The 23,748-nt window shown below is 36.0% G+C and overlaps 2 protein-coding genes across 3 annotated transcripts in view; one reads left to right on the top strand and one right to left on the bottom strand.

Moving 5' to 3' along the window:
* Positions 1-3,891, top strand: part of LOC101890201 (clavesin-2) — a 37,728-nt gene extending 33,837 nt beyond the window's left edge. Inside the window, exon 2 of the mRNA XM_005185327.4 lies at positions 2,562-3,891. Coding sequence (XP_005185384.1) covers positions 2,617-3,594 — 978 coding nt within the window. The 5' untranslated portion in view covers positions 2,562-2,616 and the 3' untranslated portion in view covers positions 3,595-3,891. The remainder of the gene's footprint in view (positions 1-2,561) is intronic.
* A 4,872-nt stretch (positions 3,892-8,763) lies between these two features.
* On the bottom strand, positions 8,764-22,927 carry LOC131800708 (peptidoglycan-recognition protein LD-like). Of its 2 annotated transcripts, none has more exons than XM_059118384.1 (5): positions 22,312-22,927; positions 15,508-15,885; positions 9,433-9,614; positions 9,204-9,351; positions 8,764-9,139 (listed from the first exon to the last, which is right to left on the bottom strand). In XM_059118384.1, exons 1-5 carry the CDS (start codon positions 22,343-22,345, stop codon positions 8,979-8,981), a joined length of 903 nt encoding a protein of 300 aa, XP_058974367.1. In that variant the 5' UTR covers positions 22,346-22,927; the 3' UTR covers positions 8,764-8,978. The 2 variants fall into 2 exon arrangements, with proteins under 2 accessions (XP_058974367.1, XP_058974366.1); XM_059118383.1 differs by lacking the exon at positions 22,312-22,927 and adding an exon at positions 15,972-16,142.
* Between the last annotated feature and the right edge of the window lie 821 nt (positions 22,928-23,748).

The following is a 23,748-nucleotide window of genomic DNA, read 5'->3' as shown; positions in this document are numbered from 1 at the left end:
TCTATAGATAGAAGACACTTAGTGGTTCTCAATATGTTTTCTACACATATAAGACTCTCGGATTGTCTTCAGTAGACGAAATACCCCTAGGAAGAGTTGTTCTGTTGATTCGGGAGGTCCCTTTGTACATAGAAGACCCTTAGGAGTTGTTTTACAGCAATAAACCTTTTTTAATTGACTTAAGAGGTCTTCTTAAGATAGAAGAGCCTTAGGAGTTGTTTTACCGAAAGAAAGCTTCTTCTGTTCACAGTAAACCCCCAGGAGGTCTTCTGTTGATAGAAGATGTAAAGGAAGTCTTCTATAGATAGAAACCCCGTAGGGTTTTTACAAATATTAAACCCTTAGGAGGTCCCCTATTGATAGAAGACTTTCAGGGACCTTATATAGACAGAATAATCTCAAGGGGACATTTTAAGTTAAAAGACCCTTAGGTGGTCTTCTACAGATAGAAAATCTAAAGGAGATTTTCGTTAGATGTAAGGACCTTATGGCTCTTTTATAAATATAAAACCCACAGGAGGTTTCATATTGATAGACGACTTTCAGGATACCTTCCAAGGATAGAAGAACCCCAGAAGGTCGTAGAAGACACTCAGGAGGACTGCTATAGATAGAGTATCCTCAGAAGATCTTATAAAAATAAAAGACACTTAAGAGTTATTCTACAGATAGAAGGCCCTCGAAATTCACCTATAGATAGAAGATTTTCAGGGGGTATTTTAACGATAATAGTCCCTCAGGGGTTATCATGGTATCTTCCGAAGATAGAAAGCCCTCAAAATAGTTTGAAAACCCCTCTACACATTGAAGAGGTCCTCTACACATTGAAGACATGCAGTAGGTCTTATGTACATCGAAACCCCTCGGAAGGTATTTTGTAGATAGAAGGCACTCAGCAGATCTTCTAGATATTAAAGACCCTCAGTGGTCCTTTATTGATAGAACATCTCTAGGTGGGCTTTAAATATATTAGATCCTTAGGAGCTCTCAGGAGGTCTTCTATAGTGAGAACGCCCTCGGGAGTTTTCTAAAATTTAGACACCTTCAGGAGATCTTCTATATGTAGGTCTTCCATAGGTAGTAAGATTTTGTATTTATAAGTAGACCTATATTAATAAAGGAACTTCCGGGGGTTCATTCTTTAAAACAGTTCTTCAAAGGACTTCTTTTTTAGGAAAGCGGTATTGTAAGGTCTCTTTCTCTAATAAGGGGTTCTTCTAAGGGCCTATTCCTTGTCCTAGGTTTTCTTTTTTTGAATAGAGTAAAAAGGTGTAACGACATTTATATACGCTTTTTCTGAGAAGGTTGCTTCTAAGGAACCTTTCTCTAAGCTATTGTGCCTCTATTGTCCAATGGACGCCTTGTGAAAAAAACGTAGTTTTTAAAGACCCTTTCTATAAAACAAGAAGCTTTTAAGGCCCCTTTTCTCAAGAATTGATGCTTCAAAGGACCTACTTTCTAAAAATAAGGGTACTTTTGTAGCCTTTTTAAAGAAAATCTTTTTTTGTAGGAAAGGATTCCTCTAAGGATACTTTCCCTTGAAAATTATGTTTCTAATGACCGTTTCTCCAAAATAATATAGCAGAATGGAGCCGTTAATTTAATTAAAAAAAAGCGTGAAGTGAGGTCTTAGAAGTTTGTTTTAATTTTTTTTTATAGAATCCGTTTTCAAAAAAGGAAGCTTTCAAAGGTCTTCATCTTCTATAGACTTCCCATCTTTAAAGAAAGGAAATTCCTGTGGACTTCCTATACAAAAAAATATGTTTCTATGGACACCCTTCTCAAAAAAATGGATTCTTCTAAGCGCTCTTGTTGCAAAGAGTGATGCATCAGGGACATTGGAGGTATCGTAAATTTAATCTAAAAAAAGTGAAAAAGTGAAGTGAAGTCTATTCAGCCTGTTTTAAAGAAAATTTTTTGCTATAGACCTTCTAAGAATCCTTCCTTAAGAATCGAATTTTTAAAGAGGATTTACCTTCTATGGATCTTTTTTTAAAGAAAGGGTATTTCTGTGGACTTTCAACACATGAAAAGATGCTTCTTTGAATCTCTTCTTTAAAAAAGGATTCTTCTAAGGCATCTTGTTAGAAAAAATGGTGCATCATGGGACTGTTACTCTTATTACAAAGGGCTATCCTTTTCCCAATAACTAATGTTTCTAAGAATTTTGATGCTAAGGATCTTTATATGAAGAGATGTTACTTCTAAACAGATTTTCTACCCGAAGAGATGCTTCTAATAACCCATTTAGAATAAGTGATTTAAAAACTGGGGAAATTACATAAATAATTTTTTTAATGGAAATTATTATTACTATCATCATTATTATTTTTATTATTATTATTATTATTATTATTATTATTATTATTATTATTATTATTATTATTATTATTATTATTATTATTATTATTATATTATTATTATTATTATTATTATTATTATTATTATTATTATTATTATTATTATTATTATTATTTTATTATTATTATTATTATTTTTAGTATTTTTATTATTATTTTTATTATTATTAAATTTCTTCTTCTTCTTCTTCTTTATTTCAGATCTATTATCTTTGTCCAGTTACTCTCAAATTATTGTTCAAATCAATCTCTCAAAATGAAACAAACCACAGTGGATCAAAACGAAGCCATGCTCACGGAGAGCGTGTTGAAAGTTGCCAAACGCGAATTGCGCGAAGACAAATGCACAAGGGATCAATGCCTTGAACAGTTCCGCAATTGGTTGGCCAAAAATGAAGATGTCCACAATGTGCGCACCGATGATCATTTTCTTTTACGTTTTTTGAGAGCCAAAAAGTTTAGTGTTCCCATGGCTGAACAGACTCTCCTGAAATATCTTAATGTTCGACGTACCTTCCCTCACATGACCACCACTTTGGATTTCTTTGATGAACGCTTGAATGATATCATCACCAATGGCTATATTTATGCCACACCCAAACGTGACAAGAATGGACGTCGGGTTATCATCAATAATGCCCAGTATTTCAATGCCAAAAAATACACGGCCATGGATCAGGCCAAGGTTCACTTTTTAACATATGAGTGTCTGATGGAAGATGCCCAAACTCAGGTCATGGGTTTGACACATATTGGCGATTTTGGAGGCATAACTACAGCCCATGTGACCAATTGGAATCCCACAGAATTTGGGCGTCTCTTCAAATGGGGTGAACAGTCACTGCCGCTCAGACACAAAGAGATTCATTTGATTAATGTTCCCACCACGCTAAAATGGGTGGTGGATTTCGTAAAGAATCGTGTCAGTTCGAAAATGCGTAACCGCCTCAATGTCTACACCAGTGACAAGGATCTACACAAGGCCGTCGATCCCGAATGCCTGCCACTGGAATTGGGTGGCAAAATCCCACAAAAAGAAATGGTGGAACTGTGGAAATGTGAGCTGGCCGAGAAACGTGATATTATTTTGCAATTAGATGAAATGAAGCTGCTCACAGATCGTGGTATATTGCGAAAGAGTTCTCACAATTCCGAAAAGTCCAGCAATCAACCGACATTTGTGTCACAAATCGAATCGATACAGGGCAGTTTTCGTAAATTGGAATTTGATTGAGAGCTACATTTATGAGGGGGGTTAGATGATTTTTTCGAAATAATGTTTTGTAATATTTGTTAATGATTATTATGTTGTTTTCTATTGTTAGTTTTAAGATAAGTATGTAGTTTTGTATTATGTGGTAAGAAATTGAAATTATATATATGTTAGACTTTTTTGTTTGTAGGCATATAGTAAAATTGATATTTCAATCATGTTTAATGTATTATGCACCAAAATTCATTCAAATAAAATTAAAATAAATTTGGCTGCACTTCATATAACTGGAATAGAGAGAGAGAATAATGTTGAGAATAAAAATCATGCATATAATTTCAATATTTGTATTTTTTGGAAATTGCAATGGGACGTTTAATGACTTGTGGGTTTAAAATATATTTGACTGAAATAATAATTTTTATACCCTACACCACCTAGTGGTAAAGAAATTATGTCTTTGTGCATTTGTTTGTAATAGTACGTTTATATATATGGGGGTTAACCCACTAGATTTGGATTTAAACTGTCATATCCATTACTTTTACTTCAAATAAATCCTCTCAAAGTAGGTTAACCCTACAAAAAGTTCTAACGTAAACATGGCATAACATGGAGAAGGAAGCAAGATAGACCCATAGTTACTTTTGAGGATCTTCGTAGAAACACTTTCTGAGTCGATTTATGCATGTCAGTCCGCCTGTCCGTCCGTGCATCTGTCCATGTATTTTTGTTAACAAAATGCATATAGTATTTATTATCCGATTGAGATGAAATTTTCAAAACAATATTTGTTTGACCTAAGGACGAACCTTATTGAAATTGCTGAGAATCGGTTTACATTTATATATAGCTCTCATATACAAGGTGAGATAAAAAACTGCAACGAAGTCAAACGCCACAATTTTTACATTTTTATACCCTACACCACAAGGTGGTCAGGGTATTATGTCTTTGTGCATTTGTTTGTAGCAGGCAAAAGGAAACGAGATAGACCCATAGTTCCTTTCGATGATCTGCATAGAATCACATTCTGAGTCGATTTATGCATGAGTCGATTTGCACAGATCATTTGTTTGGCCCAAGGACGAACCCTATTCAAATTGGAGATAATCGGTCAAAATTTAGATATAGCTCCCATATATATCTTCGTCTGATTTGCCTTTTATTGTGCACCAAACGTGTAATACCAGTCCGAATAAGTACGATCAGATTGGACCTGAAAATAAGTATGCCAAATTTGATCGAAATCGGTTCAGATATAGCTATATCTCCCATATATATTGTTCATTCGATTTGTTATTTTTGTCCTCCGCAGCCGTAATATGCACTCTGTGACAACAATATTTGGGGAAATATATCAAATACAGCTCAGAAATACATTTGCTAACTTTTATCGAGATCGGTTCAGATTTAGATATAGCTCCCATATATAACTTCGTCCGATTTACCTTTTATTGTGCACCAAACGTCTAATATTTGTCGAAATGGGATGGAATTTGGCACTTACGACCGAATTGAGTCTAGAAGCTAGTATATCAAATTTGGTGAAGATCGGTTCAGATATAGCTATAGCTTCCATATATATTGCTCATCCGATTTGTTATATTTGTTACTCACATATGCACTCCGTAACAACGATATTCAGGGAAATATATCAAATACAGCTCAGAAATATCTTTGCAAATTTTATCGAGATCGGTTCAGATTTGGATATAGCTCTCATATATATTTTTACCCGATTTAAAAGATACAAATGCTTCGGCAAATCTAGTTCTTTGAACTTTAAATTATAATTATAATCATAGCTTGTATGATTGAATTCTCCCATAAAAACTTTTAATTGTTATGTGGAGCTCTACTAAATTAGCGAAGTGGTGTAGGATATCATAAAGTCGGCCCCGCCCGACTTTAAGACTTTTTTTGCTGTTTTTTTTTTAATTTTACTGAATGAAAGCAAAAAATGTCGGAAATAGCATAAAATTTTAGAACAAGTTTAGATTTGTTCGAATGGCCACATTTGGCACGAATTATGGCCTTCAAACGGCCAATGAAACCGTTACACGCTGCCCGAATTTTGCTCTGCGGTATTTTGGCCATTCCCGGCGAAACGTTTGCTTGAGGTGATCGACACTTTGCTATTTTTCAGTGCCAACCTTGATTTCCAAAATATTCCAGACACAATAGTCCAACGGATTGGTATCCGGAGGTTTTGGTAGCCATAGTGCGCTGGAAATGAAGGGAGGAACCTCATTTTGTAATCGTTCTTGGGTGGCGCGTGCTGAGTGCTATGGTGCCTGGAGTCTTGTTGGAATGTTGGAAGGTTTGCGGCCAAAATGTTTGCGTGCCCATGGCACTTATATTCGGCATTTATTCTGATGCCACGGACGATTAATACGAGCGGAGAGCGACCATCGGCTGTTATGGCGGCCCACACCATCACCATGGAGGCGCTTAAGTTCTGGTGGCCTACCGAAGGTGCACATTTTCAGCTGACGTCTTTGGCAAGTAAACACGATCATTTTGTTTGTTTACAAACTGATGGACAACGAATATTTTCTCATCGGAGAAAACCAAATTCGGCAGTTCACCAATTTCGGCCAAGCGAAGCAACTTTTTAGCTCTTTTGAGTCTATTTTCTTTCTGCCGCGGTGTAAGTAAGCTCATTTCAATATTTGCCGACATACCTATTGATCTTTCTGTCCGTCTGTCTGTCTGTTGAAATCAGGATACAATTTGTATTGTGTCTAGGATGGTAGGTATTGAAAATGAGATATATCTGTCCACGTTTTGGTATAGTCTCCATATAACCATATAACGGTACCTCCCGATATTCGGTATTTTGATGATTTTTGCCACATTTTTTCGCGGATTTGTCTAAAAATTGGTATTTGTAGGTTCTAGCTCCCCATTGTATGTATAGGTCCACGTTTTTGTATAGCCCCATTTAACGGTACGTTCCGATAAGTTTAAGTACATTATCCAAACGATCTTACTGGCATATAAAGTTTAAAATGAAACACGCTTGAATTCGGGTACTTTTATATAAAAATGCTTCTCTTACCATAAGGTGGAGGGTATTAAAACTTCTGTACTTGTTTAATATAATCCTTATCGAAGTCATATCATGCACTATACATCAACGTTATTTGGTACTAAAGGTACAAAAGCCTCCGTTAAATTTGTTAATAATCGATTCAGAGTTTCGAGCTCGAATATTATCTTAGTTTTTTGGTGAGAGCAAAATTAGTTCGAAATAGAGCAGTTGTTATACCGCAATTTTATTTCTATGCATGAGTTTTTTATCAGATAACTTACCCACTCTTTACCCTCTTCCCCCTTCCACCTATCGCCCTCTTTTGCTGTACACAATATAAAATCCCGTTTGCTGTTACACGCACATACAAATCTGAAAACAAATTATTTTTATACCCTCCACCATACTATGGAGGGTATATTAACTTTGTCATTCCGTTTGTAACTCCTCGAAATACTCATGTCAGACCCAACAAAGTATATATATTCTTGATCAGCGTAAAATTCTAAGTCGATTTAGCGATGTCCGTCTATCTGTCTGTCTGTCTGTCCGTCTGTTGTAATCACGCTATCTTTCGAATGAATTGAGATAGATGGCTAAAATTTTGCACACATGTTTATTTTTCCAGTAGGCAGGTTAAGTTCGTAAATGGGCCATGTAGGTCCACGTTTTCATATAGCCCCCATATAACGGTAGCTCCCTATATTCGGTATTTTGATGATTTTAACGACATTATTCACGGGAATTGTTTCAAATTTGGTATTTGAAATTCGTTATAGGATCTACAGTCTGTGACAGAAAATTGTCTGTGCGGGTCAGGTCTACGTATAGGCCCCGTATATCAGTACCTCCCTATATTCGGTATTTTGATGATTTTAGCGACATTATTCACCGGAAATGTTTCAAAATTGGTATTTGAAATTCGTAATGAATACTACAGTCTAAGATAGAAAATTGTCTGTGCAAGTCCATGTCTTCGTATAGCCCCCATACAACGGTACCTCCCTATATTCGGTATTTTGATGATTTTAACGACATTATTCAGGGGAATGGTTTCAAATTTGGTATTTGAAGTTCGTTATAGGAACTACAGTCTGTGACAGAAAATTTTCTGTGCGGGTCCAGGTCTTCGTATAGGCCCCATATATCAGTACCTCCCTATATTCGGTATTTTCATGATTTTAGCGACATTATTCACCGGAATTGTTTGAAAATTGGTATTTGAAGTTCGTAATGAATACTACAGTCTAAGATAGAAAATTGTCTGTGCAAGTCCATTTCTTCGTATAGCCCCCATATAACGGTACCTCCTGATATTCGGTATTTTGGTGATTTTAACGACATTATTCACGGGAATTGTTTCAAATTTGGTACTTGAAGCTCAAAATGGATACTACACCCTAAGACAGAAAATTGTCTGTGCAGGTCTACGTCTTCGTATAGCCCCCCCCTATAACGGTACCTCCCTATATTCGGTATTTTGATGATTTTAGCGACATTATTCACCGGAATTGTTTGAAAATTGGTATTTGAAGTTCGTAATGAATACTACAGTCTAAGATAGAAAATTGTCTGCGCAAGTCCATGTCTTCGTATAGGCCCCATATATCAGTACCTCCCCATATTCGGTATTTTGACGATTTTAGGTACAATACCCACCGAAATTGTTTGAAATGTGGTATTTGAAGTTCGTAATGGATGCTACAGCCTGTGACAGAAAACTGTCTATGCTGGTCCAGGTCTTTGCACAGCTCCAATTTAACGGCACCTCCTTATATACGATATTTTGATGATTTTAGCTACATTATTTACCGTTTATTTCAAGTTTCCAATTTGAATATGGTAATGGCTTATGACAAACAATGCCTATGTATGTCCACGTCGTATAGACCCCAATATGACGGCTATATTCGGTATTTTTAAAATTTTAACAGAATTTTTTAAGGATTTTATTTTTTAAAAATGTCCAAATTCGTTGCAAATGGTGGAGGGTATTAAAAGTTCGGCCCGGCCGAACTTAGTTCTTTTTAACTTGTTTCTGCTTATTTTCATTCATAGAGCAAACTCTTGCTCTATTTTGAGCGATTCTGTTACCACTCTAATTTTTCAAACAGAAGAGACTCGTACGTACTCTCACGCAAACAAAAACAAAATTTAATATAACAAAAATTTATTTTCAAAATTTTAACAAAAATTAGATTTACATATATGGCAGTTCTTTTTTCCCATTTTATTTTCTTAAAATAATTTAAAAATTAATTCCTTTAAACATGACTTGTTTAAAAAACAACATGCATGAAATGTGTTTGTACTCTGTGTAAAAAGTGTATCCTGAGGAACCGTGTGGACATTTACAAATTATTCGCCACTATTTAGTTTTGGGACCATCATAATGACAGTCGGGGCAAAATTTGCTCAGGCCTATGACCTGATAAGACTTTTGTAGTTTACGACGTTTAACGGATTCGATTAGAAGACATCTTAACGTATGCAGCAGGCCCAGAGATGGTGGTGAATTATCAAAGTTTCCTAAAATAATAAATGCAATTAATTTTTGTTTTTAATTTCGCTTTTATATTTAAATATCCCTTACCTATAAATCCTATGACTAATGTATGAGGTTTATCAACATCCTGCAAGCCACTTTCATGATTCCATCCACGAACATCAAACGCCACACCCTCGTTGCCAATTAGGAAATTATATGGCAACTCTTCGCGGACCCTTTGGGAGTGTTCTTCCTGAAAATAGAGAAAAAAAATATTTAAAATATGAGATTTAAATATTTTATTATATTTTAGACATTTATGGAGAATTCTTACCTGCAATTGTTGCAACAGCGGTATGCATTGATGTATATTATCACAGCGTTGGCTTCCGGTTTGTGTGATTACCACACTATCAACATCATTTGAACTTAATCTATGACCCATTGGCAATTGTTTCAAACTCCAGACATCATGATGTACCAAGTCCAAGGAAAATGTTATTAATGGAAAACGTGCTGGAAAAAATAAACTAATACTATTAATTTATGATTTTCAGGGCTTATTATATTTTAAAGATTTGTAAAGAATTTTAATGCACTTCTAAACAGAATATAACACCTATATATATATTGTTTTTTGCAAATCTAATAATGTTTTTTATCGGTAATTTCCCCTCAAAGGAAAAAATACATTTTCAAAACCTATGGCAACCACTTTTGCTAATGGAAAACAGCTGTTTTGTTGACAGCAAAAAAGTTTCTCACATACACAATGGGTGTGTCTGGTTACCTATCCTGCAGAAATAGTCAAGCAATTCCTACTGATTTTTATTCTCTTTTGCTGATTTTATTCTCTTTTGCAAGAAAACTCTGAACAGTAAACAGACGGAGACCCTGTAAAAACTTGCAAGCAATCAGCTGTTTTGTCAAGAAATAACAATGTTACAGCAACAGCAAAAAAAGAAAAGAAGCACGCAAAAAATAACAAATGAAAAAACATTAAGTTCGGCCGGGCCGAAATTTTTATACCCTCCAACTTTGGGTAAAGGAAACATTTTTATATAAAAGTATCTGAATTCAAGCGTTTTCCATTTTAAACTTCTTATACATGTAAAACCGTTTGGATAATGCAGTTAATAACCATAGAGTGCGTGAGGCCGTTATATGGGGCCATAACAAAATGGGTGCCTATATAGATAAATTGATATTACAACAATTCTTATCTATAGCGGGTCTTAAATGCGAAATTTTGAAAATTTAAAAATGTCGTGGGTAAATGTTACTAGGATTATAAAAATTCCGAATATCGGTGGGTACCGTTATATGTGCGCTATAGGAAAACATAGACCTAGATATTCAATCTTTTCTCACTTGAGCAAGAACCTATTATGACCTACAAATACCAATTTTTACACAAATCCGTATAAATGTGGAAAAAAGTCATCAAACTACCAAATATCGGGAGGTACCCTTATATGTTGGGCTATACAAAAACGTGGAACTATACATACAATATTCCACCACTGGAGCTAGAAACCATTATGACCTACAAATACCAATTTTTAGACATATCCGTAAAAAAATGTGATGAAAATCATCAAAATACCGAATATCGGGAAGAATTCTTATATCAGGTTTACACCAAAAAGTGGAGCTATGCATGCAATGTTTCGCCATCGAACTTAGAACCTATTAAGGCCAACAAGAAGTTTTAGACAAATCCATAAAAAATGTGTCATAAATCATGAAAATACCGAATATCGGGAGGTACCCTTATATGGGGCTATACAAAAACGTGGAACTATACATAGAATCTTCCGCCACCAGAGCTAGAAGCCATTATGACCTACAAACACCAATTTTTAGACATATCCGTGACAAAATGTGACGAAAATCATCAAAATACCGAATATCGGGAGGAATCCTTATATGGAGGTTACACCAAAAAGTGGACCTATACATACAATGTTTCGCCACCGAACCTAGAACCTATTAAGGCCAACAAGAGCCAATTTCTAGACAAATCCATAAAAAAATGTTGCAAAAATCATCAAAATGCCGAACATCGGGAGGTGTCGTTATATATCTATACCAAAATGTGGACCAATATATCTAATTTTCAATGCCAACCATCCTAGACACAATAAAATGATTCAGCGTAATTTTTAAGCTCTTCGTCAAATTATGTGGGCTGTATAGTGATTTCAACAGACAGACAGACGGACATCATTAAATCGACTTAGAATTTTACGCGGATTATAAGTATATATACTTTATGGGGTCTACGACGAATATTTAGGGAAGCTAAAAACAGAGTGACAAAGTTAACATTCCCTACTTTTCAAATAGGAAAAAAGTAAAAGAAAACAAGTAAGCAAAGGCTACAGTCGAGCGGGGCCGACCGTTGAATACCCTACAACACTATAATAAATGATACAGTTTATATAGGCGAGATACTCGAAAGAATTCCACAAGATATTGTGACAAATTATAAAAGAAAACCATCAGGTTTCGTTCTCTAATTTTCGAATAATAGCAACTTAAACTAATTTGTTGATTTCCAATTTATTGGTAGATGTTGCACGTAAATGGTCTTCCTAGATCTGGAACCAATATTTCCCAAAGACCTATAATCTCTCAGAAGTGGCAAAAGATTAACATTTATTATTCGTTTTTGACTCAAACGCATCTATATGAGATACAGACATTTGACTACATTCTTCCACGAAATCAGCGTTAACAAAATAGTCAGAAGTGCGTCTTTCCTGTATTTGTGAATTCTCGAAAAAGTCACTGGAATGGACATGTTCGTATTTTGTCTACAAAAGTTGGCAAACTATTTCACACATTGAATATTTTTGGATGGCCATCCAAAACTATTTGGCTTTTGCAATGTCCGGTAACCTCCATTCAAATGCGCGTGAGGATCTGGCGATAGTTACGACCTGCAGACAATTTTGCAGTTTTTTTTTGTCCATTTCAACCCCTAAATATATGGCGATTATCTCCAAAAAGAGTAGGCTTCTATTCTGACCCTCATCTTATCCCCATGCAAAATTTCATAAGGATCGGGCCATAAATGCGATCTGTATATGATATCCTGATATCCTAACTACTTAGTTTTGTTAGCTGTAGAAATATTACCAAATGTTTAATTCAAAATGAAAATATGCCAAAAATATGACAAAATTGAAAAAATATGAGAAAATTTTACAAAATCAATATTTTCATCTTTAGAGAGATATGTGTATGCGTTTTTTAGACGTTTTTCCTTTCCTGCCAAGAGGCCATTCTGAATTAATGAGAACTGTCGAAATCAGTTCAGCCGTTCTCGACATATAAGAGATCTTTCAAGCATATCTTCTTTGATAGACATATATATCGCACATATTTTGCTATATATCCGATTTGATGGATGTTAACATCAATGTAAAGATCAGAAGTAACCTTGTCATGGCTTTGTGATTTCGCCGGGATTTAAAATATTCGCGGTTTAATGAAAAATTTTGAATTTTTTCAACACAAAATATATGTTCTATTTTACCCGCTAAATATTATCCGATGACCACCCAAATTGGTAGGCTTCTTCCCCGCCCTAAATTCTAGCTACATGCGAAATTGGGTCTATAATTGCGACCTGTATAGCTACTGCAAAATCCGACATTTTTTCAGTATTTGGTCCATTTCAACCCCTAAACATTTGGCGATCATCTCCAAAAGAAATAGGGTTCTATTCTGACCCTAACCCCACCTTCGTGCAAAATTTCGTAAGGATCGGGCCATAATTGCGACCTGTAGCGTGATTACAAATTAACATGGACAGACGGACAGTCGGACGGACGGACGGACGGACATACATAGCTAGATCAACTCAGCTCGGCGAGCTAGGAAGATCCATATATACTTTCCTATATGGGAAACCAATATTTCGAGGTGTTACATAAATTCTGGCCCAATCAAACTTATAATACCCCCAACACATAGTGTTGTAGGGTATAAAAATGTTCATCCGTGGAACACCTTTGCCCATGCCTATATTAATGGAAGATGCAGGAACTGTAGCTATTTATTATAGCTAAGCCAAGTTTTCTTTTATCACCTGTAATATTACAAATGTTTTGCACGATGCTGTTCGTTTACTTGTTGCAAGTTGATTTCTCTCCCTCTCTCTCTCTCTATCTCCCTCTTTAAAGTAACTTCTTTTCTCAGTAACTTTTTATTAGTAAATTTTACTGAGAAAGCGAACGAAAGGACCTAATATATAAACAAATAAAAGCTCTTATCGCTTGTCATCGAAAAAACCGGATCAGCAGATGTCGTCTATGTCGTTTCAGGGGTTTAAGTGAAAATATTGAAGTCACTCAATTCGAAAATCTTAAAAATGTCAACAATAAAAGGATATTTGACAGTTTTAAAACTGTTCCATAAGAGAAGCATAAAAAGACAAAACTAAGGCTGCAAATACATAAAAATCTTGAAGTCATGGCTAGGCATGTTAATGCCAAATTGGATTTGACATTAATATGCCTAGCCATGACTTCAAGCTTCTTATGTACTTACCCCTTAACTTTTCTTTGTCTATATATTCATCAGTCTATGCTTATGTTTACATAGGAGACCTTCTATTTGTACATCCTCTGCAGGTGCTCTGTGTATAGAAAACAACGTTCTGTTGGCCATCCAGACATAAAAGATCTTCTGTTTACAAAAGATTTTCGATAGGTCATCCCTGTATGGTCGATTCTCCATAGGTCTTCGATACATACATTTTTCTATTTTATATGTAGAAGACCTTCTAGAAATCTTCTGTCTGTGACCTTCTGTCTGTGTACCCATCTTTCATAGACAGAAAACCTTCTACTGATATTCCATACTTTTTACAGTTTTTCAAATGAACTTTCATCGAAGATAACTTTTTAGAACCTAACCATACATAGAAGATCTCCAATAGATATTCAACACACAACAAATTCTACACGTCTTCCACAGAAGGAAGACCCTCTGCCAACACAGAAAGAAAACCAGTAAAGAAAGTCCTAAAGTCGGGCGGGGCCGATTTTATGATACCCTACACCACTTTGCTAATTTAGTAGAGCTCCGCATAACAATTAAAAGTTTTTATGGGAGAATTCAATCATACACCCTATGATTATAATTATAATTTAAAATTCAAAGGACTAAATATGCCGAAGCATTTGTATCTTTTAAATTCGGACTTGTATTGCCCATTTGGTGCGAAATTAATTTGAAATCGGATAAATATATATATGGGAACTATATCCAAATCTGAACCGATCTCGATAAAATTTGGCAAAGATATTTCTGAGCTGTATTTGATATATTTCCCTGAATATCGTTGTTACGGAATGCATATTACGGCTGTGGGTAACAAATACAATAAATCGGATGAACAATATATATGGGAGCTATAACTATATGTGAACCGATCTTCACCAAATTTGGCATACTACCTTCTAGACTAAATTCGGTCGTATGTGCCAAATTCGATCCCATTTGGACAAATATTAGACGTTTGGTGCACAATAAATGGTAAATCGGACGAAGTTATATATGGGAGCTATATCCAAATCTAAACCGATCTCGATAAAATTTAGCAAAGGTATTTCTGAGCTGCATTTGATATATTTCCCCAAATATTGTTGTTACAGAGTGCATATTACGGCTGCGGAGAACAAAAATAACAAATCGGATGAACAATATATATGGGAGCTATAGCTATATCTGAACCGATTTCGATCAAATTTGGCATACTTATTTTCAGGCCTAATTTGGTTGTATGTGCAAAATTCCATACTATTCGGACTGATATTACACGTTTGGTGCACAATAAAATTCAAATCGGACGAAGATATATATGGGAGCTATATCTAAATTTTTACCGATTATCTCCAATTTCAATAGGGTTCGTCCTTGGGCCAAACAAATGTTGTTTGCAAAATTTCATCTCAATCCTGCATTTTGTTCACAAGAATACATGGACAGACGAACTGACATGCATAAATCAACTCAGAAAGTGATTCTATGCAGATCATCAAAAGGAACTATGGGTCTATCTCGTTTCCTTTTGCCTGTTACAAACAAATGCACAAAGACATAATACCCTGACCAGGAAAACCATGTATCCTCTCATAGATGGATGACCTTAAATTGATCTTACATAAATGGATGAACTTTTCCAGTTCATTAAAACCTCCAAAACCTTCTACAGAGTTATTGTACATATAACACCATCTATTGGTATTTAATTTGACCATCAAATGGTCTTCACTTTGACCTTCTATTGGGATTCCATATGCAATTTACTAAATGTATATTTTTTTTTTTTTCAAAAAATCTACTCTATCATACAATACTTTATTCAACAACACTACAATTACTCAAAACTTACATTCTATTATTAGCAAATAGATGGCAATACCAAGTCCAAAGATTAGCAATAGGGCAAACATTAACACTTTCAATTCCCAAAAATGGCTGCGAAAGGATTTGGTGCTATGGCCGGAAGTTTGGCTATCCTTACTTCCGTATGACCACAAGGACACATTTTCCGGTTGGCCATCATCCTTGTCCTTATTGCCATTTCCATCGTTGTTGTTGTTGTTGTTGTTGTTATTGAAGTTGATATTTTGGTTATTATTGCCATCACCATTACCCTGCAATGCCCATCTGCGATCCACCAACAGAGGCGTACTCTCATCAGCTTCGATCAATATAACGGTACTGTTGGCATCCAACGATCCATACGATTTGCCGCCATATTTGGAACCTTTGAAGATAGAACGTTTTGAAATCAAATTTAATAAATTCAATGCTAATAACAAATGCATCAGCTGCTGTAGAAGATCTCGGCACCAGTTGTAAAGGTGATACAAAGGGTAAGTGACATCATGGTCCGACTGCAATTTCCAAATGAAGAGCCCCACACCGGCATTGCTAAGCAAGATGGGCATTTTTTTTTTTTTGCCTTTAATTATGGTATTTGTAAGTGTTGTTGTTGTTGGCGATGTGTTGTAATGAAATGCGTTTCACAAAATAAATGTACGGGGGCAAAAAAAAAAAAAATAATAATAAAAATAACGAGTAGCTTTGTAGACATTTGATAAGGTCCAGAGATAAAAACAAACACCTAACGGAATATCTTGAGGTGTCTTATCTGTGGATCTCAATTTTCAGCAAGATAAATCATGTAGGGATGCTGTTGGAAGCAAAAAAATATATAAATTTTGCAATGGCCATGTACAACTACATATATTAGGGGGGTATGTAAACAGTGGAACTTCTGCAGAGCGAATATATGGATATGAAGGCACCATTAAAATGTTTTATTTGACATCTACATGCATATGAAAAAGAGTTGAGTGACCGATTAATTCGATGTCTGCTCAAACAAACAGCAGACGAAAATACTAAAGCTACATTGTTTGCATTTTGGCATCATTTCCACTACAGACATATATTGGCGAGATAAGTTATAGGTTTCGGAATTTCATATTCAAGAAGCATTTTAAAAAATAAACAAGCAAAAAAGCAGTAAGTTCGGCCGGGCCGAACTTTGAATACCCTCACCATTTGGAACGAATTAGAAAATATTCAAAAAAAAATAAAATCCATTGAAAATTCTGTTAAAATCTTTAAAATACCTAATATCGGAAGGTGCCGATATATGGGGGGATATACGTTATTGTGGACCTATATAGACAAATATATGTCTGGGGGTAAAGTACTCACAAGGAACTCCTTGTGTGGATTTTCAGATAATTCCATTGGGAAATGTGGTTAAATCATCAAAATCCCGAATATCGGAAGTACCGATATATGGGGGATATACGATATTGTGGACCTATATAGATAAATACCTTTCAGGGGTTAAAGTGCTCACAAAGAAATCCTTGTGTGGATTTTCAGAGAATACCATTGGAATATATAGCTAAAATCATCAAAATACAGAATAACGGGGGTACCGTTATATGCGGGCTATACGATATCGTGGACCTATATAGATAATTCTCTGCGGAGGCATAAAGTACCCACAAGGAACTCCTTGTGTGGATTTTCAGACAATTCCGTCGAAAAATGTGGGTAAAATCATCAAAATACCGAATATCGGGGGGTACCGTTATATGGGTGATATACGATATCGTGGACCTATATAGACAATTCTCTCTCAGGGGGTAAAGTACTCACAAGGAACTACTTGTGTAGATTTTAAAACAATTCCATTGAAAAATGTGGCTAACATCATCAAAATACCGAATATCGGGGGGTACAGTTATATGGGGGATATACGATATCGTGGACCTATATAGACAATTCTTTTTGAGGGGGTAAACTGACCACAAGGGACTCCTTTTGTGGAATTTCAGACAATTCCATTGAAAACTATGGCTAAAAACATCAAAATACCGAATATCGGGGGTACCGTTATATAAGGGCTATACGATATCGTGGACCTATATAGATAATTCTCCGTCGAGGTATAAAGTACCCACAAGGAACTCCTTGTGTGGATTTTCAGACAATTCCGTTGAAAAATGTGGCTAACATCATCAAAATGCCGAATACCGGGGGGTACCGTTATATAGGGGCTATACGATATCGTGGACCGATATAGCCCATCTTCGAACTTGACCTGCCTGCAGACAAAAGAGAGATCTGTGCAAAATTTTAGCTTCCTATCTTAATTCGTTTAGACTGTAGCGTGATTAAAACAGACGGACAAACGGACGGACATGGCTAAATCGTCTTAGAATTTTACGCTGATCAAGAATATATATACTTTGTTGGGTCTGACATGAGTATTTCGAGGAGTTACAAACGGAATGACAAAATTAATATACCCTCCATAGTATGGTGGAGGGTATAAAAAATATGCATACTTCCCTTGGTACCATAATAGGAGTTAGAAGAATTCTTCCTTCTAAATATAATAAATTTGGGGACCCAGTCCGCTGCGATAACATTATATCGATGTCATACCAAAACCTAGTATCGAAAAAACAATCGCCGAACGCGTTTTGTTTTTTTTTTGGAAAAGTTTTTACTCAAAAATGTCAAGACATTTTGAAACTAAACCCAAATCCACCTCCTTCTCTAAAAACTATAAACCAACTATGGCCTCCATATCAAATTTCAGTAGCACCAGCTTTATCCCAAGACCCAACCCCAAATGTATTACCATACTTTTTATACCCTCCACCATACTATGGAGGGTATATTAATTTTGTCATTCCGTTTGTAACTCTTCGAAATACTCATGTCAGACCCAACAAAGTATATATATTCTTGATCAGCGTAAAATTCTAAGACGATTTAGCCATGTCCGTCTGTCTGTCTGTGTGTCTGTCTGTCTGTCTGTCCGTCTGTCTGTCTGTTGTAATCACGCTATCTTTCGAACAAGGCTAAAAACAAGAAGGCTAAAATTTTGCACACATGTATATTTTACCAGTAGGCAGGTTAAGTTCGTAAATGGGCCATGTAGGTCCTAGTTATCATATAGCCCCCATATAACGGTACCTCCCGATATTCGGTATTTTGATGATTTTAGCGACATTATTTACCGGAATTGTTTCAAATTTGAGATTTGAAGTTCTTAAGGGATACTACAGCGTAAGACAGGAAATTTTCTGTGCAGGTCCACGTCTTCGTCTAGCCCCCATATAACGGTTCCCCCCGATATTCGGTATTTTGATGATTTTAGCGACATTGTTTACCGGAATCGTTTCAAATTTGGTTTTTGAAGTTCGTAATAGATACTACATCCTAAGTCAAAAAATGAGCCATGTAGGTCCACGTCTTCATATAGTCCCCATATAACGGTACCCCCCGATATTCGGTATTTTGATGATTTTAGCGACATTATTTAGCGGAATTGTTTCAAATTTCGCATGTGAATTTGGTATTTGATCGCATTTTCAAATTTGGTATTTGAAGTTCGTGAAAGATACTGCAGCATAAAACAGAAAATGGGTCATGTAGGTCCACGTCTTCATATAGCCCCCATATACCGTACCCCCCGATATTCGGCATTTTGATGATTTTAGCGACACTATTTACCGGGATTGTTTCAAATTTCGCATGTGAAGTTCGTAATGGATATTTCAGCCCATGCCAGAAAATTGTCTGTGCAGGTCCACGTCTACGTATAGCCCCCATATAACGGTACCCCCCATATTCGGAATTTTGATGATTTTAGCTACATTATAAACAGATTTTTCTTCAAGTTTCGCATTTAAATATTGTAATAACTTATGACAAAAGTTGCCTATGCAGGTTCACGTCGTCGTATAAGCATTCGGTATTTTTAAGATTTTAACAGAATTTTTAACGGATTTTATTATTATTTTTTTTTTCTTTTTTTTTGGAAATTGCCAAATTTTTACCAAATGGTGGAGGGTATTAAAAGTTTGGCCCGGCCGAACTTACAGCTTTTTACTTGTTATATACTACGCACGTCTATGTTCTCTCCACCCTAGACACTAAATAGTGCTCTCGCTTCCAAATTATATCTCTATACCAACATTTCGAAGGAATTCGCACTTTTCGTAAGTTCATAGCACGCATTTCAAAAACCACCATCTTCTCTCAACTATAGACATCAACAGTGACATACATATCAAATTTTAGGGTCTTACCTCTATCCAAATTTAGTACTATTTAGTTATATTCCTGCAGTTAAAGTACACATTTTCAAAACAACCTCCATATCTCAACCTCAGATAGTGACATTAATATTTAATTTCAGGATTTCAGCACTTTCATTTCTCTGATTACAAATTTTTTGTACCATTTAGTACAATTATAGTACACATTTTCAAAACCACCACCAAATTTCCACCACAGTCACCAACAGTGACAAATACAGGATGAGATAAAAAAAAATTGCAACCAATTTTAGACTGCTGTCATTTCTAAGTCACTCGTCCGACAGCGGTTAAAATTGTTCCAGTGACAGCTCATTATATTGTTTATAAGTGTACAAAAGGATTTTAGTGAGAATTTTCCAGAAGAAAAGTTATTCGTGATGGAATTCAAGCGGAAAACCACAAGTGGCTATCGTTAGTGCACTCCAGCATTTAAATGTGAATAAATCTTTTGTGTCTCGTTTCATCGCTCATTACCGTAATACTTGTAGCGTAGCCCGACGTCAAGGAAGTGGATGGAAGAAAACAGCAACATCAGCAGAAATGGTTCAAAAAGCAAAGAAGAGACTTCATCGAAACCCGCGTCGCAGTGGCCGAAAAATGGCTCGTGAGCCATGAAAATGAGCTTGAAAAAGGAGCTTTTTGAAATTCCAAAAAGTGCAAGAACTTACACCGCAACGGATAGGAAATAGACTCAAAGGAGGTAAAAAGTTGCTTCACTTGGCCGAAAGTGGTGAACTTCCGAATTTGGTTTTCTCCGTCTCCGATGAGAAAACATTCCTGGTCCAGCAGTTTGTAAACAAAGAAAATGATCGTGTTTATTTGCCAAAGAGGTTAGCTGAAAATGTGCACTTTCGGTTGGCCACCAGACTTCAAGCGCTGGCCATGGTGATGGTGTGGACCGCCATAACAGCCTATGTTCGCTCTCCGCTCGTATAAATCGACCGTGGCAGCAGAATAAATGCCGAATATTATCGCGAAAATATTCTGGAGGGTGTATTAAACACTTGGGACGCAAACACGCCACCCAAGAATGGCTTCATTTCCAGCGCACAATGGCCACCAAAATCTCCGGATACCAATTCGTTGGACTATTGTGTCTGGAGTATTTTGGAAAGCAAGGGTACCACTCAAAAATACCAAATTGTCGATCACCTCAAGCAAGCGTTTCGCCGGGAATGGACCAAAATACCGCAGAACAACATTCGGACAGCGTGTGTCGGTTTCATTGGCCGTTTGAGGGCCATAATTCATTCCAAAGGTGATAAATTCGAACAAATTTAAATTTATTCTAAAAGTGGATGCTATTTCCGACAGTTTTTGCTTTCATTCCATTACTAACTTCAAATACCAAATTTCAAACAATTCCGGAGAGTAATATCGCTAAAATCATAAAAATACCTAATATCGTGAGATACCTTTATATGGGGGCTATACGAAGAAGCGGACATGCACAGACAATTTTCTGTCATAGGCTGTAGTATCCATTACGAACTTCAAATACCAAATGTCAAAAAATTTCGAAGAATAATATCGCTAAAATCATAAAAATACCTAATATCGTGAGGTACCTTTATATGGTACCTCGCGAACCTGCATAGACAATTTTGTGTCATAGGCTGTAGTATCCATTACGAACTTCAAATACCAAATTTGACACAATTCCGGTGAATAATGTCGCTTAAATCACAAAAATACCTAATATCGTGAGGTACCTTTATATGGGGGCTATACGAAGAAGCGGACATGCACAGACAATTTTCTGTCATAGGCTGTAGTATCCATTACGAACTTCAAATACCAAATTTGAAACAATTCCGGTGAATTTCCGATTTTCTCCAAATTATACTGAGTTCGGTCAGATGTACCAAAATTCAGGTCATTAGGACTTATATAGGCCATTTGGTGCACAATTAACCCGAAATCGGTTAAATATATATGGGAGCTATATCTAAATCAGATCCGATTATCATCAATTTCAGTAGGGTTCGTCCTTGGGCCAAGCAAATATTGTTTGCAAAAATTCATCTTCATCGGATAGTAAATGCGACCTGCATTTTGTTCACAAGAATACATGGACGGACGGACGGACTGACATGCATTAATCGACACAGAAAATGATTCCATGCATATCCTCAAAAGTAACTATGGGTCTATCTCGCTTCCTTCTCCCTGTTGCAAACAAATGCACAAGGACATAATATCCTTACCACTATGAGGTGTAGGGTATAAATATGTTTATCTCAGCAAAACATGATCAGATCCACTGTTTGGTAATGTCAACTTATTTAAGATTTAACTGCATTTTTTAATCAATTTGCTTCCTTTCCACCAGGTGGAGTATGGAAGGATTCATACAGGCCACAAACTAAACGCACTTTTTTCCTGCTTTTTATTCTACTTTCCGCGAAACCCAACAAAGGATGCATTAACATTGCCGGGGAGATATGCGAGATCTTCAACTTGAATACCGAGTTGTTTATTCTTTATCCAATATCCCCATATGGGAAATAAAAACTTTTAATTGTCTTTATGGATTTTGTTTTGCTTACCTCGCGTGCTGTTACTGTTATCTCTGGGGTTCATTGCTTCTGTGGTATTATCTTTTTGGATGTAAATTACTTCTTCACTCTTATTTTAATTTTTTTTCTCCAAGTAATAATCACTTTCTTATTTCGGCACAAATTTCCTTGGACTTGGACTCTTCACTGTGCAATTTTCGTTTGTGGTATCCAGGAGGATGCACATTAATTCTCACATTCAATACAAACACTGACTTAATTGTTAATGCAGTCCATCCTTGGCAAAAGGTTGGTGATTTTCAATCACAAATGTGATGTGATTTGTTGGGTATCGCGCTGAACTGACATTTACCATTTTCTAAACACGAATACAAATGTGTGTTGTTGTTACAGGAAAGAGTAAAAATACAACAACTACAAGAAAGTTGGTAATTTGAAAAAAGAAATTCAATTGAAATTTTGCTGCCCCCCAAACAAACAAAATGCAAATTTCAATACCGATTCTTTTTTCGTTCTTTTCAAATCACAATCTTCACTGAACTGAATTCTCGCCATGAAATTGAGGTCTATTTAATGCATTTCTTCCTCATGCCCGGCCTGTCTGTCTGCCTGCCTGCCAGAGTTCTGCCGCTGCCAGTTTTATGAGAAGAGTCGTGTATTGACGACGACGAAGCTCACTTGTTGTTGTTGATAGAACGTTTATGATAAAGCGTGGGTTCGACTTTTGTTTTGTTTTGGGTGTTCCTTTTACAACAAAAACACAAAAATGCAATCAATACTGCTGACAGATCATTCTGTACCTCCTCTTGCCGTCCGTCCACCCAGCCGTCCATCGTTCTCCATTTCGCATACTCTTTCTGTTGCATTGTCGGCCATCGTTGCCCTTTCCCTCTCTAGCGGTAAGTGGCATATTTGAGAGATCAAATAGATCTGCATGTAGGTATGTATGAAAATAAACAAGTGCGCTTTATGTAAATATCATTTCCTTGTAAATAGGCCTTAGATACGAGGGTGGTTTAAAAACGTTTGGAAAATGGTGTTTCTAGAGCAGCTGTACTCTTCGGGAAGAATAATTTTATTTTCATTTCACTCATTTTGATACTAAAAATAAATTTTAAATTGAGTAATCTTTAATGGATTTTTTAACAGCATCTGTCAAGGTTATCGCCTTGACTGGCAAATATTAAAGCAATACCTCAATAAATGTCTGATGGAATACTAAATTACTACAAGGCGGAAGGTGATAAATTTGATTGTATTATATATGACAGGGATGGAAAAATGCTTAAATAGGGTATAGATATAAAATTTGATCGGGACAAATATTAAACTCATTGAAACGCCGGGTTAAGATTCCGTGATTCTTTAATCTATGATGAACATATGAAAAATCGCTATCTTTATAATTTTTAGCATATTTCAAAACATTACAGGAGAGATACCATTCAAGCCTCATGACTATAGAAA

Source organism: Musca domestica, unplaced genomic scaffold (assembly GCF_030504385.1).
Source record: "Musca domestica strain aabys unplaced genomic scaffold, Musca_domestica.polishedcontigs.V.1.1 124, whole genome shotgun sequence".
Taxonomy (NCBI): Eukaryota; Metazoa; Arthropoda; class Insecta; order Diptera; family Muscidae; genus Musca; species Musca domestica.
This window is presented reverse-complemented; position numbering and strand designations above follow the sequence as displayed.

What these genes read in the sequence shown, in the direction of transcription:
- LOC131800708 (XM_059118383.1), bottom strand. Translation starts at nt 16,050, where the DNA reads ATGCCGGTGTGGGGCTCTTCATTTGGAAATTGCAGTCGGACCATGATG. An exon ending in CTATTTGCTAATAATAGAAT is followed by an intron (nt 9,615 to 15,507) that starts GTAAGTTTTGAG and finishes TATTTTTTCCAG; the next exon opens with CACGTTTTCCATTAATAACA. An exon ending in ATTAGTCATAGGATTTATAG is followed by an intron (nt 9,140 to 9,203) that starts GTAAGGGATATT and finishes TTATTATTTTAG; the next exon opens with GAAACTTTGATAATTCACCA.